This window comes from Ascidia mentula, chromosome 6, assembly GCF_947561715.1.
Source record: "Ascidia mentula chromosome 6, kaAscMent1.1, whole genome shotgun sequence".
Lineage (NCBI taxonomy): Eukaryota > Metazoa > Chordata > Ascidiacea > Phlebobranchia > Ascidiidae > Ascidia > Ascidia mentula.
In genome coordinates, this window is record NC_138571.1 from 18,367,729 (window position 1) to 18,380,078 (window position 12,350).

Here is a 12,350-nt window from a genome sequence, read left to right on the forward strand (position 1 = left end):
TTTTCAGGCCACATCAATTTGAAACTCCGGTACCCGACGATGACAATAATCGGATTGGAACGCAGACTATTTACAAGGGGCGGATGATGTTTGCCGTACAAAAAAGCGGTTGATCCATCGTCACGATAGAACGGGGGGCCAACAGGGAACAGTGCGCGCTCCAATAGAGCGATCCACTTTCAGAAGTAGTGTCTTTAATTGTCCGTGACCGTGAACGTGCTTGAGAGCGTGTAAACTCGCTTAAAACATGGCGTTGACATACCGGTTATCCCTTCAAACAAACATCACCGCAACGGCGCACGTCGGTTGAATGCACCTTTCACCCCAAGGGCGCACTCACAATAGATGAGATGTAAAATCTGTCAGCGCTTAGAGGAATGGAAACTCATGATTCGGGCTTGTTTTTACGCGCAGAGCAGGAAATGGTACAGACATTTTATGATACGGATATAGCATGTATAAACACATGTATGTGTAAACTACAGTGTAAAATGACATTCCCAGCCGATACTGTAAGCCCTACAAAAAGTTAAAAATATTTTGTTTTGTTGACAATTTTGCATGTACTTAATCGTCCAATAAAAATGTTTTTACTTGTTATAATTGAGAAGTAGTTTGGTAACAACTATTCGCTTTTGTGGAAAAACGATAGATCGTTTGGACGTTGAACGACTTTGCTCTCCAGGAAAACTCTAAAAACATCAGAACACCGGGCATAGCTTAATGGCCAAATGACCGCTTGCTAAACCGAAAGAGCATCTCTAAAAACAGTGTTTTGGCGGAATCGTACTCTGTTCGGAAATTGATTTTTCCGCGAAGTTGGCGGATGGAGTCGATAGAAATCTTTGGACCTGAGAGCTCGCACGCGGTTTGACCCGCGCCAAAAACGAGGCATCTAATCTCGTCGAATCGGACGGAAAAGGCCAGGCTGATCGTGTTTGATTCTCAACAAGGCGGTCTTCTTATCACCATCGCTGAGCCTTCTCCTGACGTATAATGTTTGCCGATGAAATTTATGTTCCAATTATTTGCATGCAGCGGAACGTTTTGCCACAAATTAGACGTTAGCCGATTAAGGGTTTGATGTCTATTGTTGAACACGATTCGCATCCAAACTAGTTTGTTCATAAAAACGTATATATGTGGTGACAAAAAGAGGAGTATACCCCCTCGGATGGGGGTCTCCTTGTGTTGTGTTTATCCTACTGCAGCTCAACTTTTACAGGGTCTATAGTTTGAATGTTTTGGGCTTTATTGACAACATATGTATGGCCGTAACCGGGAGGAATTTAGATACTCAACAAAGCAAAACAAGTTTTCAAAAAATAAAAGCGTTTTCGACACAAGGTTTTTTAATACTTTGAAATTGACTTTTAAATTTCCACTTGTGTCACGCAAAAGAAGTGTTGCTGGAATATGTTGATTTCGTGAAGAAAATGCTTTTTTCCGTCTAATAAAATACAAACAATATTTACAAATGATTCAGCCCTCCACTGAAGTCGGTCCGATCTAATTTCTCGCCACGCATACCAAATATGAACAAGCATGGAGACAAACGGGTAATTGGCGTTACGGAAAGCGATGCGAATCTTAGCCGAAACACGCGTTCTAGAATCGCTCAAGGCGACTTGAAATTGAATTTCGATTGTAGGGCATCCATTACCCCCAGCATACCGCCGCGGTCACAGGAGGAGTCAACACGCTTCCATTTATGTAATAGGTCTATTACGATAATGACCATACACAAGCCGATTGCGCTGCGATAATATCGCGTTTTGCAACCCGAAGCCCAAAGTTGTTCACGCGGCACACGAACACTCCGATACGATATTTTTTGCCGTATCGATACGATATTTTCCGGCGATTTAGCCGACGGAGATACGACCTACGATAGGCGGGACCTCTTTTCGGACAATTTGCTGCAGTGCCCTTGAGGTTGTGTCAGAACAACTTTGATTATAGGCCGATATTCGATTTGGTCGGCAGTTGTTTGGCGCGTTGAGGCGAAATTCAATACTTTAGGTTATAGCCCATCACATTAATTCTTTGCGTTGCGAGATGGGGTCAAGCGATTTGATAAAATTGTCATGTCAACTATTTCTGAACAGTTTCACTTTGCCTGTGCGTGAGTCCTCTGATTTTCGCTTTACAGACTAAAAACGATTTGTTTTGTTGTAACGCTGCCAACTTAATAAATACATGGCGATAAAGTTGGCCAATACGTAAACCAGATTCTTGTTTGATTAAATTGAAAAAAGATCGTTGTGTGGGTATCTCGAATTTAATATCCACTGGTAATGTCCCTAGATGCTATCATGGACGGTATCTTTACGCGCAACAGATATATACACAGGGATATAGCTTACGGTTTTATGTATCTTCAAAACAAACAGTAATGCACATGAAACTGCTGAGAAAACCATTTTTCAGACGTTTTGATTGTAGTTTTAAGAATGATTGTGGTTACAATCGAAACGTTTGAAAAATGAATTTCTTAGCAGTTACATGTGCTTTACTGTTTGTTTTGAAGATATAAACACCCTCTGTTTATTTTATGCATTAATGAACATTTCCAAAAACCAGAAACAAGGGATAAATATGACCGACAATTATCATCCTAATATAACGCTGTCAAAATAAAATCAACGTTTTTCCTCTCATTTTATCGGCTTGCAAATTTTTGCATCACCGTCACAATTAAACACATACCCGCAACTAATCGCTTACAAGTGACGCGAATTGTGCACGGATGCGGCGCGAGACGCGGTTTGTCTTAATCGTTGTGAAAACAAACGCCGCTGGGCGTCGCCCGTCATGCCTGGAGTCTCACTCCGATTACCAACAAGATAATGTTTGTCCCTTGCGAATCGTGCGACCGCGGTGCGAGCGAATGACGTCACAGTGGCATCACGTGGTCACCGGCTGTCACGTGACGAATGTTTCAAATGTTTGGTCCAAATGCGCGCACGACTGCGTTAAATATACCGGCTTGACACATGGCTCGCTTGGCTAAGTCGTATATAGATGCTGTAACCATTTACTACCACGCAACATAATATGTTGGTTTGTAAATATAAAGATTGTGCGGTTGATTTAAAAGTGCGAGATACGACGAAAAACATTTCCAGTTGCGGTGTTTTGAACATGGTTAGTTCAAGCCAAAGACGACCGTTCTTCTTTTGGTTTACAACTAAAAATACACAAACAAAAATTAATGCAGATGTGGAAAAGATGGCTTGGCTTTGGTATTTGACCAATAAATATAAGAAAGAAGAGAGTGGTTTTAGAATCAGGGCGCCACCACGCGGTAAATAAATGGTGGTCTTCCTTGCTCGAAAAACCCGGCGGCAAAAAATAACCAATTATGCAGCAAAATGATTTAAATTGGTTACTGATAGTTTGAAAACGATATAGGGTATTTGCGCTTGTAGGTAAATCCATTTCTCAAGGTTAAACATGAAGTTTCACCTTAGGATTTAGGCAACCCATACATCGAGACTTTCTACAGTTTGAACCCTGAATAGTTTTGTCATTCCTTCAGCTGGTAATAAGTCAACTGTTTGACTTTTCCTATACTCATCTTAAAACCCCAATCACACCGACACCAGTTATACATTAAGTAGTGTGTAAACTTTGTTGTTTCCAAAGCATTTTTTGAAAATTCCTTCAAAACTAATGTGTTTGTTTTGAAGATATAACCCTGAGGAAATCTCGCCGGATGGTAGAAGAAACGTCTGTTTCAATAAACACTTTAAAAACTTAGGTGCCAGAAGAGCAATTTCCATTAGTTACCATGCCTGGCAGCAGAAATAGCAGTGAAATGTAACACCTGAAAACGAGGTGCATGTTTCCCAGTAGTGGTAACCCGTTAAGAATAAACGTGACTGTCAAACAAGTACACGCCCCCATATTTCGGGGGTACTCGGTGCGATGAAGTTTAACAGAGGTTTCCTTGTTTCAGTAATTGTGCAGCAGCAACTGCAAGTCGATCCGCAAATCACCTTCCTCAATTCATTTAAACAAACGGAAACCATGACATTTAAACATACATGACGAGGTTCTGCGAATCAGGGCGATAAAACCTGGGGTCCAATGGTTCCGTAACCGCGCTGTGGAGGCCCGAGAAACCCGCGTGGCCCTGCAAGGCGCCGATAAATACAACAAAGGGCCGGTGTTTTGAGCCGAGCGTTTTCGCGGAAGTTAAGTGAAAACAGATTTCCAGGGCGCAGTTAGATGTTTATCGGGACAGGCGTAACATATGTGAGATCCCCATCGGCGTAAATACGTAAATATACAAATATTTAAGATAGCAAGCCGCGGCAGGCTGCGACATGAGATTGGCATCGGTCCGCAGACCTTGCTATGTTTGGATCGGACGAAACGAGGGCTTGTGTTGATGACCTTGGCCGCCATGGAGGTGCGATATGGGTTGAGTTCTGTGTTAGAATGCTATCTAATTGTCCGAAAACCGCTGGCACATTTTTGGATTGATTTGAGATTGCGAATTTTCATTTAAAATATTTGTAGACATTTCTGTGTTTGCAAGCAAAGTTTTGCGATGCAAAACAAGCAAAATAAACAATTTGGTTCCAAGTTTCAATGCCTTCCTTTACCAGAAAGCATTAAAAAATATATTTAAATGGTACTTTGGGGTTGCTCTGTTCTGCCTTACAGCAATTTTACACTGTTTTGTACGAACTTTGAACAGGTGTTGGCCAAACGGCAAGAAGGGTTCAAAATCATTAGAGGCGTTCAAAGAAAGAACCTGCAAGACCGCAACCAACTGCGTAGCACCACGCTAAAGTTAATTAAAGTTTTGTATTTATCTACGTCACAGATCGCGATCGGGAAATCTGGTAAACATGTACGCGCAGCGGGAAGTTGCTAATCTCTTCCAGAGCTGGGTTTTCTTAATTGGATCCTGCAGGTTTAGGCAACAGATCAGAGTTATGACTTTTCGCCCGGGTTCAATGATACAATCGGTCAACCCGAGTATGCTAATGCGGCGAAACGATTGCTTGTGTTGAAGCACCACCACGTGCTATCGGATGGCACGGGCTTGTACAAGATAGTTATGCGATAATGCCCTCTGCTCGGAAACAGCACCACTGTATTCTCGTGTCTGACGAGCTTTTATCGCCGGGTATCGTCGACGATCATTTCGAAAATTTCGCGGAATCGCGCGTCTTAGTTTTAAACATCTCTAAAGTCAAGCGAGGTGAAAAGTTTTGCCGATAAATTGGAAGAAAAATACATTTTTTTGCATTGTTGGTTTGCTTGAACATTAATGCAAAATTAAGGTTTCAGGCATTTTCCAGCAGCTTTACGCGTACAATCTGTCAACGTTTCGTTAGAATTCCGTCAATCCGTTTGTACTCTATAGAGATGAATACCATTTAAATTCCTACCCAAGAGCAAAATAAATTGGCTCTTTAGGGGTAATTCCGTGTATTTAGGTTACAGTTCACTGGGGGTAGCACAGAATATTTGTTATTTGTTTTGAATATTTGTCAAAAAAACGGAAACGTTTGAGCAGCCCTTGTTTATTATAAACAATGTATCACCAGCTTTGGCTGCTCTTGTTATCTTTGATAGTCCACAGTTTGCAAATTTTAAGCGAAAAAAAATTTACAACAAACCCAATAATGGGAACTACAAGTGGTTTTATCAATGGAACCTGCTGGTTGAACACAACCCGTACCTATAAAGTGGCAATACGCATGTTAAAGTGTGTTACCAGAGCAGCTGCTCAATCGCCGATTGACTGATTAGATTGCGAAGGCGTATCAAATTGCGTTTACTAATGTACAGCGATCAACGCCCTATACACAAACATTTGCGAGGCATCTGGTGAGAATAAAGCTGGTTTTATCAGGAAATAAACAAAACGCACATAAACAAGGACATTTCTGATAAATTAGGACATTTTCCAAGACTTTCTTCTTCAAAATACCGACAAATGACTAAATTAGAATGGTAGTTCGTCCCTAAAAAATATATCATGTGGCAAACATGAGGTTCACTGGCATCTCAGCCGAGGCATTGTGGCCATGCTAGATTACCAACCGAACAAAATCTAAAAAAGAATTGAAAAACAATTCTAATTCAGGTCAGTCCTCTTGAACCATGATCAGACTTTCCGTCAGAATCACGGAAATGTTATTGTGATGGTTTACAAACTTCTTGAATCTTTGGCGCCACGTTGTGGTCACATTTTTCAATGCTTTCTAAATTCTGCAACTAGATTTAATCCAGTCTCTTGACCCATACCGGTGTTTATAACAACGCATGTAAACTTTAATAACAAAACGTAAAAATAGCCTGGACACCGATAAAACCTCGATGGTTATCAAGTCTTTCGCCAATATGATAGTGATCTATTTTCACAAGTTTGTCCGTTGGAACCCGAAAGAGGTTTTGAATTTAACTTCATATTTTCTGTTAATTCGAAGAATCGATTTCAATGTTCAAATTGCATGATTAACATCGCCATCGTCTTAAAGTGCATGTGACACGGAAAAATAAAACATGTTAATAATTAAACTAAGAGATGTTCGTAACTTTAAAACATTTTTGGCGAAAAAAGTAGCTTGATACGGCGTCTGGTTTCTGAGATACAGCTGATCAAAGTCGCATTTTTACCGCTGCAAACGAAATCGTGCGAAAGCGAGATTATTGTTGCGTGACGTCATAGAAGGCGTTTTGGTCGTGCGAGTGCTGGCAGCAAGCCTTATACATAGAAATGGAAAACATTGTAAAACTGGTTTAGTATTGCATTAAACAGGGGACAACAAGTGAACAAGTGCAACAAACGGATTTTGATGTTAATTTGAGCTGCAGACAGATGGCCGCTGTTTCGACCTATTATGTTTTATTTAGTTGTGTCTTATTTAGTCAATTTAGCATAGTCGTTTTGTCCACTCACAGCAAAAGATAGAAGTAGGTTAATTGAATTTTGAGGCTGGCAAAGACCGCCGAGAAAAACCGACCAAATTAGCTGATTATGCAACACAGTTATTCTGTCATAATACCACTTTTTGTCCGACAGTAGCTTTGCCTACGAGTTCGCATCATAATTGATTTATTTAATTCGCAACAATCAACCACTAATGTATTTTTCGCAATATAGTAACTAGAAATGTTGGAATCATCAAATTAAAGTCACAAACGTGAGGTTAAAAGAATGACATCACACCCAAAATGACGTCATGTACTGTCACTTAGCAAAGAAACGCACTATACCCGTCTTATCGAAGTACAGACTAATGTCGTTGTTGCTATACCCGGAAGATACTTTTACACCGGGTCACAAAGTTTTTTCCAAACTTGATCCACATATAAGCCTATGTAACATAGAAATCTGTGCGAATGTTAACGCTACGATTTCGTGTAGTATTTCAACTCAAATTTATATACAAAAATAACTGGTAGTGGCCCTGTTCACGCCTAATCATTAAAATTCGCACAGATTTCTGTTTTACACATGCTTACATGTGGATCAAGTTTGGAAAAAACTTTGTGACCCGGTGTAGTAGTATTTTACGCTATACCCTTTGGTCTTCCGATAATCAGGGACAAATAAGCCTTTGGTTTGTGACGTCACAGTGACATATTTTTGTGTGATGTAAAACCTTGTAAAGTAATCTGTGGATTCTCCTATGTTTGAAGCTATTCGATATCTGCAATATAAGGCGCCTTCTCCTATGTAAACAATGCATTTTATCGACGCGAGCGCCTTGTGTGATGTCATTTTCGCCACAGCGCCAAAGGTTTACGATTTTTGGTCGCCGCTACTTTTCGTGCAGTTTTCTACATTTTTTAGTTGACGTAGAACCGAAAAACTTTGGATATATGTTTGTTGTAGATGTACATTTAGTTTTACGCAAAGTACCATGACCGTGTCATATGCACTTTAATGTTCATTTATCTTCGAAAGGGTGTGCAAATACTTGTTGAACTCAGTGATATTATATCTCACGGTTTGTATTCTTACATCAACGCACCAAACAATTCTTTCTGTACAAAAACAAGTTGTTTACTTTGAAAATGAAAGCCAAAGCTAAAATGCTGTTAATCATTAGTAAACGTTTCGAACACTAACTGGGTTCATCATCAGTAAACGTTTACTAATGATCAACAGCATTTTAGCTTTGGCTTTTATTTTTAAAGTTATCAACTCCAAATATTTTGCACCCAACAAGTTGTTTGTTTCATCAATATTTGAAAAGAAAGTTAAATTTCTATAATAACCAAAGTCATTTCATATTTACATCCGAACATGAGCCATCTATACCGCCTGTCGAGTGTCTTGCTCGTTCAATCAACTACAACAAATCTAAGCTTCTTTCAAAAGCCTTTTGACAACGATTTGGGAATTATTATTTTCTGTCAAATTATCATTCTGAATAAAAGTGTTTGTTGTTTTTGAGATCTTGTTTGCAAGGACAAACAAAATTCGAATGCTCTGATTGCTTGAAATCTGTTAGTTTGAAAATAGTTTTGAGCTCAGAGGTGTATATATAACGAACTGTCGTTTACACAAAATCGCAACACCCAGCTTTCATTTTTTTTAACTTTTCAGTCTTGAAACTACACCAAGACTTTGTGCCAATGGGAACATATATCTTTCTTCAAAATAAATACCTCACAAACTAAAACCAACTCTAAAAAATCGACAAAAAATAGGTTGTGGAATATTTTATTTCACTTGAACATCTAAAATGTTGCAAAGTGATCCACATACTACGTTGCCTTGACGGCGTACACTTCTAACAGACATATCTGTAGGAGCCTCTGCGGTAGCAGATGCGGTAGCGACGGTAGGTTCTGTAAGATGTAAAGGTATTAGCAAAAATGGTTTATTAGTCACGTTTTGTTAGTGCTGATCTTGATATGATTTGATTAAATTTAAAAACAAATATGTCATTTAATTGTAATATAGTCGGGGATTTTTGAATAGCCTACCTATATTTTTACAAAAATACAAACAAACGTTGCTTACGTGTAACGCCTGTAGCAGTAAGTGTAGTATTTGGCGGTTGGATAGCACACCCTCCAACTGTAGTATGAACCCCAGCAGTAAGTTGGCAATCTGAAGCAGCCAATGCGACACCTGTAGTTGCAAGAATAGTGATGGACCAACTCTTCAAGCTGGGTTGCCCAACAGGTATCGAATTCTTCCATGATATCGTCACAGTAGTACATTAGTTCGTATCCGTATTCATCAGCTATGTAAGTTGCGACTTCGGAAAGTGGATCCCCGATGTAGAACTTGTGAAGATCGATGTAGCACTCAAAGTGAGCAGCCTTGGCGTCAGTCATATGATTGATTAAGGCAGTTCTCTGTTTGTCGCGACTCTCTTCCAGGCACGTTCTGTATTCACCGATCTTGGTCAAACGGGTGGCGAGACACTCACTGTAACAGCCGATGATGTCGGTGATAAGTTTGGTCGCCGCTTCCCTGTATTTAGTGATGCTAGCTTCGAATTCTGCAATGCATTTCAAAAGTGAATCGAGGAGTTTCTGCTTGTATTCGGCCACAGCTTCCGCGCGCTTTGTGTTGCATTCCTCGGTCAATTCGGCGATCTCGGCTTCCTGTTCTGGGGTCAAAACTACGCTGTTGTTCCTGCACAGAAATAATCACAAGATATTATCCTAAAAAGAGAAGATTGGATTACATCAGCACATAATCTACCAACAACAGAAATCATCGCCAGTTTTTCAGCTTTATCTTGTAGAAAATAACATGTATATTAGGCAACAAATTTACACTGTTACATATTTCTACGTACAGGCAAACGAAATGAGCCCTGCGGTTTTCAATAAGCCAATCGTGTCTCTTCTTGATGATTCCATCGTAGATGTCGCAATATTCCAGGTGGTAATTGGTCCATTTCTCTTTCCAAGTGACAAAGCAATCGTTAAGACTGGTAATGTGCTTCTCAATAAGGGCCTCGAATTCGGTCTTGTATTCTTCGGCTGGCTTGTGAAGGGTGGCTGCAACCATAATGTAACCGTTCTATCTCATGTGTTAAAAAGGTTAACAGACCGCCATATTACATGTTGAGGCGTAACCGTCAGCGATTTTCACTATTTTTCGGTCAATATTGACAATAAAAATTCCAAATGTGACTTACTTAAATCGCATTTTGTGAGGCACCTGTACTTGGTCTTAGTCCAACAGTATCTGAATGGAGCAAGACCTTTTCTGGTCTTGAATGTAATTCTGCTGTAGCAGTACCAGTTTCCGAGAGATTGGCTACAAACCAATTCGCAATATGTCAAAGTAAATTGTTATTTTCAAACTAGAGCATTCGAAACGATAGGAAACTGCAAACAATCGACCGTGGCATGGCTTTAAACCTGTACAAGTCAATTTCCTCTATTTGAACTCACCATGAGCGGTAGTATCTGCGTTTGTAGAAACGTAGAGCACAGGTGTCGAAGGAGCAAATGTAGTTGCAGCGGTAAAACTTTATCATTCTAACCTTGTATTCGTCAAGTTTCACGAAATATGCAAGCCATTCGCCTGCTTTGTATAGTATGCATTGGGCAGCTTCAAATTCGGCAATCAACTCATCGATCTTGTCAACATGCCAAACTTTGCCTGGACACATTTCGAAACATTTAGCATGATTAAGGCGATTTAAAAGAACATGTAGGTATATGGGCAATGTCTTAGACGTGTCTATGTTAAATATACACTTGAATGTTCGGCAAGGAAATTCAAATACTTGATCAACGGTGCCAAGATGCTTATTCAATATTCTTAAAGTTTTTCTTTGATTAAACACACCGTGAATGCATTCGAGAGCCTGTCTGTATTGACTGGAGCGGCACTTCACGACCGAAACAAGATATTCCCAATAATCATCAAGGTATTTGTTAACTCGTTTTCCAAGATCTTCCTCAAATTCAGCAATTTTGTCCAGTCTAGTCGTCAAACACTTTTCGAAACTAAAAAGAGAGTCATGAAAAATGTCAGATATTTCAATTATTGATGGCACGGCATCAATCACACAAATAGTTAATTCGACAATTTTATTGCTTTGCATTAACCTGACAGATAATTGCATTAATCTAACCTGTCGCAGAGGCAAGTGTGATAATCGGTTATAACCTTGATCTTCGCAGCAATCGCTTCGTTGTATTTATCAAAGATGTCTGCTCTACGATCGTCGAGGCAGGTGCAGTACTCGGCAATCTTCTGATCTCTTTCGGTGCGAAGTCTCCCCTTTTCCGCTTCGTCAGTTGTGGAACTAAACCAAATTTCATTACAAACGGCTTACTAGTTCTGCGGACCAAATTCAAAATATCGTTTTGAGCAATTTATGTGTGGTAGAGAAAGTAAGAACGTCGATTGAGAAGAAATGTACGTTACCTGATAAGATACTCGTAGTATCTGGTCATATAGTTGCTGTAGCTCAGCTTGTATTCAGCATGACAAGCATCAAGAACAATTATCCACTGGTCTCTTCTGCTAAGGATTTCTTCGGTGATCTTCAAGAGGGCTTCGGCCAGCAAGTTGGTAATTTCAGTTTTGATTTCAGCAACAGGAGTTTCTGAAACATGGCAATTGTTTTATTCGCATGTAAAATCTCTGTTAAATGACTACAGTGACTGTTTACGTCTTTGCCGATTATAGGACATTTGCCGTCCATTAATGCAAAATTAGCTTTTACGGAAATAAAATTTATAGATATTGACGTTTCGGTTGCTTTGCAGCAGCCTTCAACAGGATGAACTCTTACTTTGCAAGAATCTTGCATTTAGTATTGACAACATGTCTGGTAGCATAAGAATAAATTATTTACCTGTCCATGTGTCACTGCTGCAATCCGCTCCCGGGTAAGTTTTGAGGATTGGGGTATAGTACTTGGTGCTGCACCAGGCGTTGTTGAAGTAAACATTGTAGCAGTAGTAGCTCTTAGCCGGGTAGACGTAGAACTTGTGCCTGTAGAAGTACTGGTAGGAATAGCTGCAGTACGCAGCGTTGGTTGCCTGCAATAAAGAAATCAAGTTAGTTACCTTGTATATCGACTTACCTTCATTTCAGGTTGAATTGCTTGGAAACTCACGGCAATGCACGCTAGAAAAACGAGCAACAATTTCATCTTTGTCTCTTTCCAATGAATTTCTTCCTTGGTAAGTCGAAAGTTGACTGATTTTCCAGCTCAACACGACCCGTATTTATATCCATTCGAGTGGTGTTTTGCGCATTAGAACTTGGGGCAAAAACAACATATCGAACTGTTGAAAACGACCAAGTGCAGTTCACGAGACAGAACATGACATCACGTGTCGCGTTTGTGCCAATCAAATTCGCCGGATGCAGAGGCGTTGCCACTACA

General features: G+C 40.0%; 1 protein-coding gene across 1 annotated transcript; it reads right to left on the reverse strand.

Annotated features, from left to right (window-relative positions):
• Positions 1–8,682: 8,682 nt before the first annotated feature.
• Positions 8,683–12,153, reverse strand: LOC145905718 (uncharacterized). Its single transcript, XM_082992987.1, has 10 exons — positions 12,078–12,153; positions 11,814–12,000; positions 11,381–11,561; positions 11,085–11,258; positions 10,796–10,956; positions 10,396–10,606; positions 10,137–10,258; positions 9,792–9,996; positions 9,002–9,625; positions 8,683–8,826 (listed from the first exon to the last, which is right to left on the reverse strand). The coding sequence occupies exons 1-10, from the start codon at positions 12,111–12,113 to the stop codon at positions 8,769–8,771; spliced, it is 1,959 nt and encodes a 652-aa protein (XP_082849113.1). The 5' UTR covers positions 12,114–12,153; the 3' UTR covers positions 8,683–8,768.
• Between the last annotated feature and the right edge of the window lie 197 nt (positions 12,154–12,350).

Excerpts from the sequence above, each read along its gene's own strand:
- LOC145905718 (XM_082992987.1), bottom strand. The coding sequence starts at position 12,113 with ATGAAATTGTTGCTCGTTTTTCTAGCGTGCATTGCC. Across the intron at positions 12,001-12,077 it reads TTTTTCTAGCGTGCATTGCC|GCAACCAACGCTGCGTACTG; the intron begins GTGAGTTTCCAA and ends TCTTTATTGCAG. Across the intron at positions 10,957-11,084 it reads CACACTTGCCTCTGCGACAG|TTTCGAAAAGTGTTTGACGA; the intron begins GTTAGATTAATG and ends CTCTCTTTTTAG.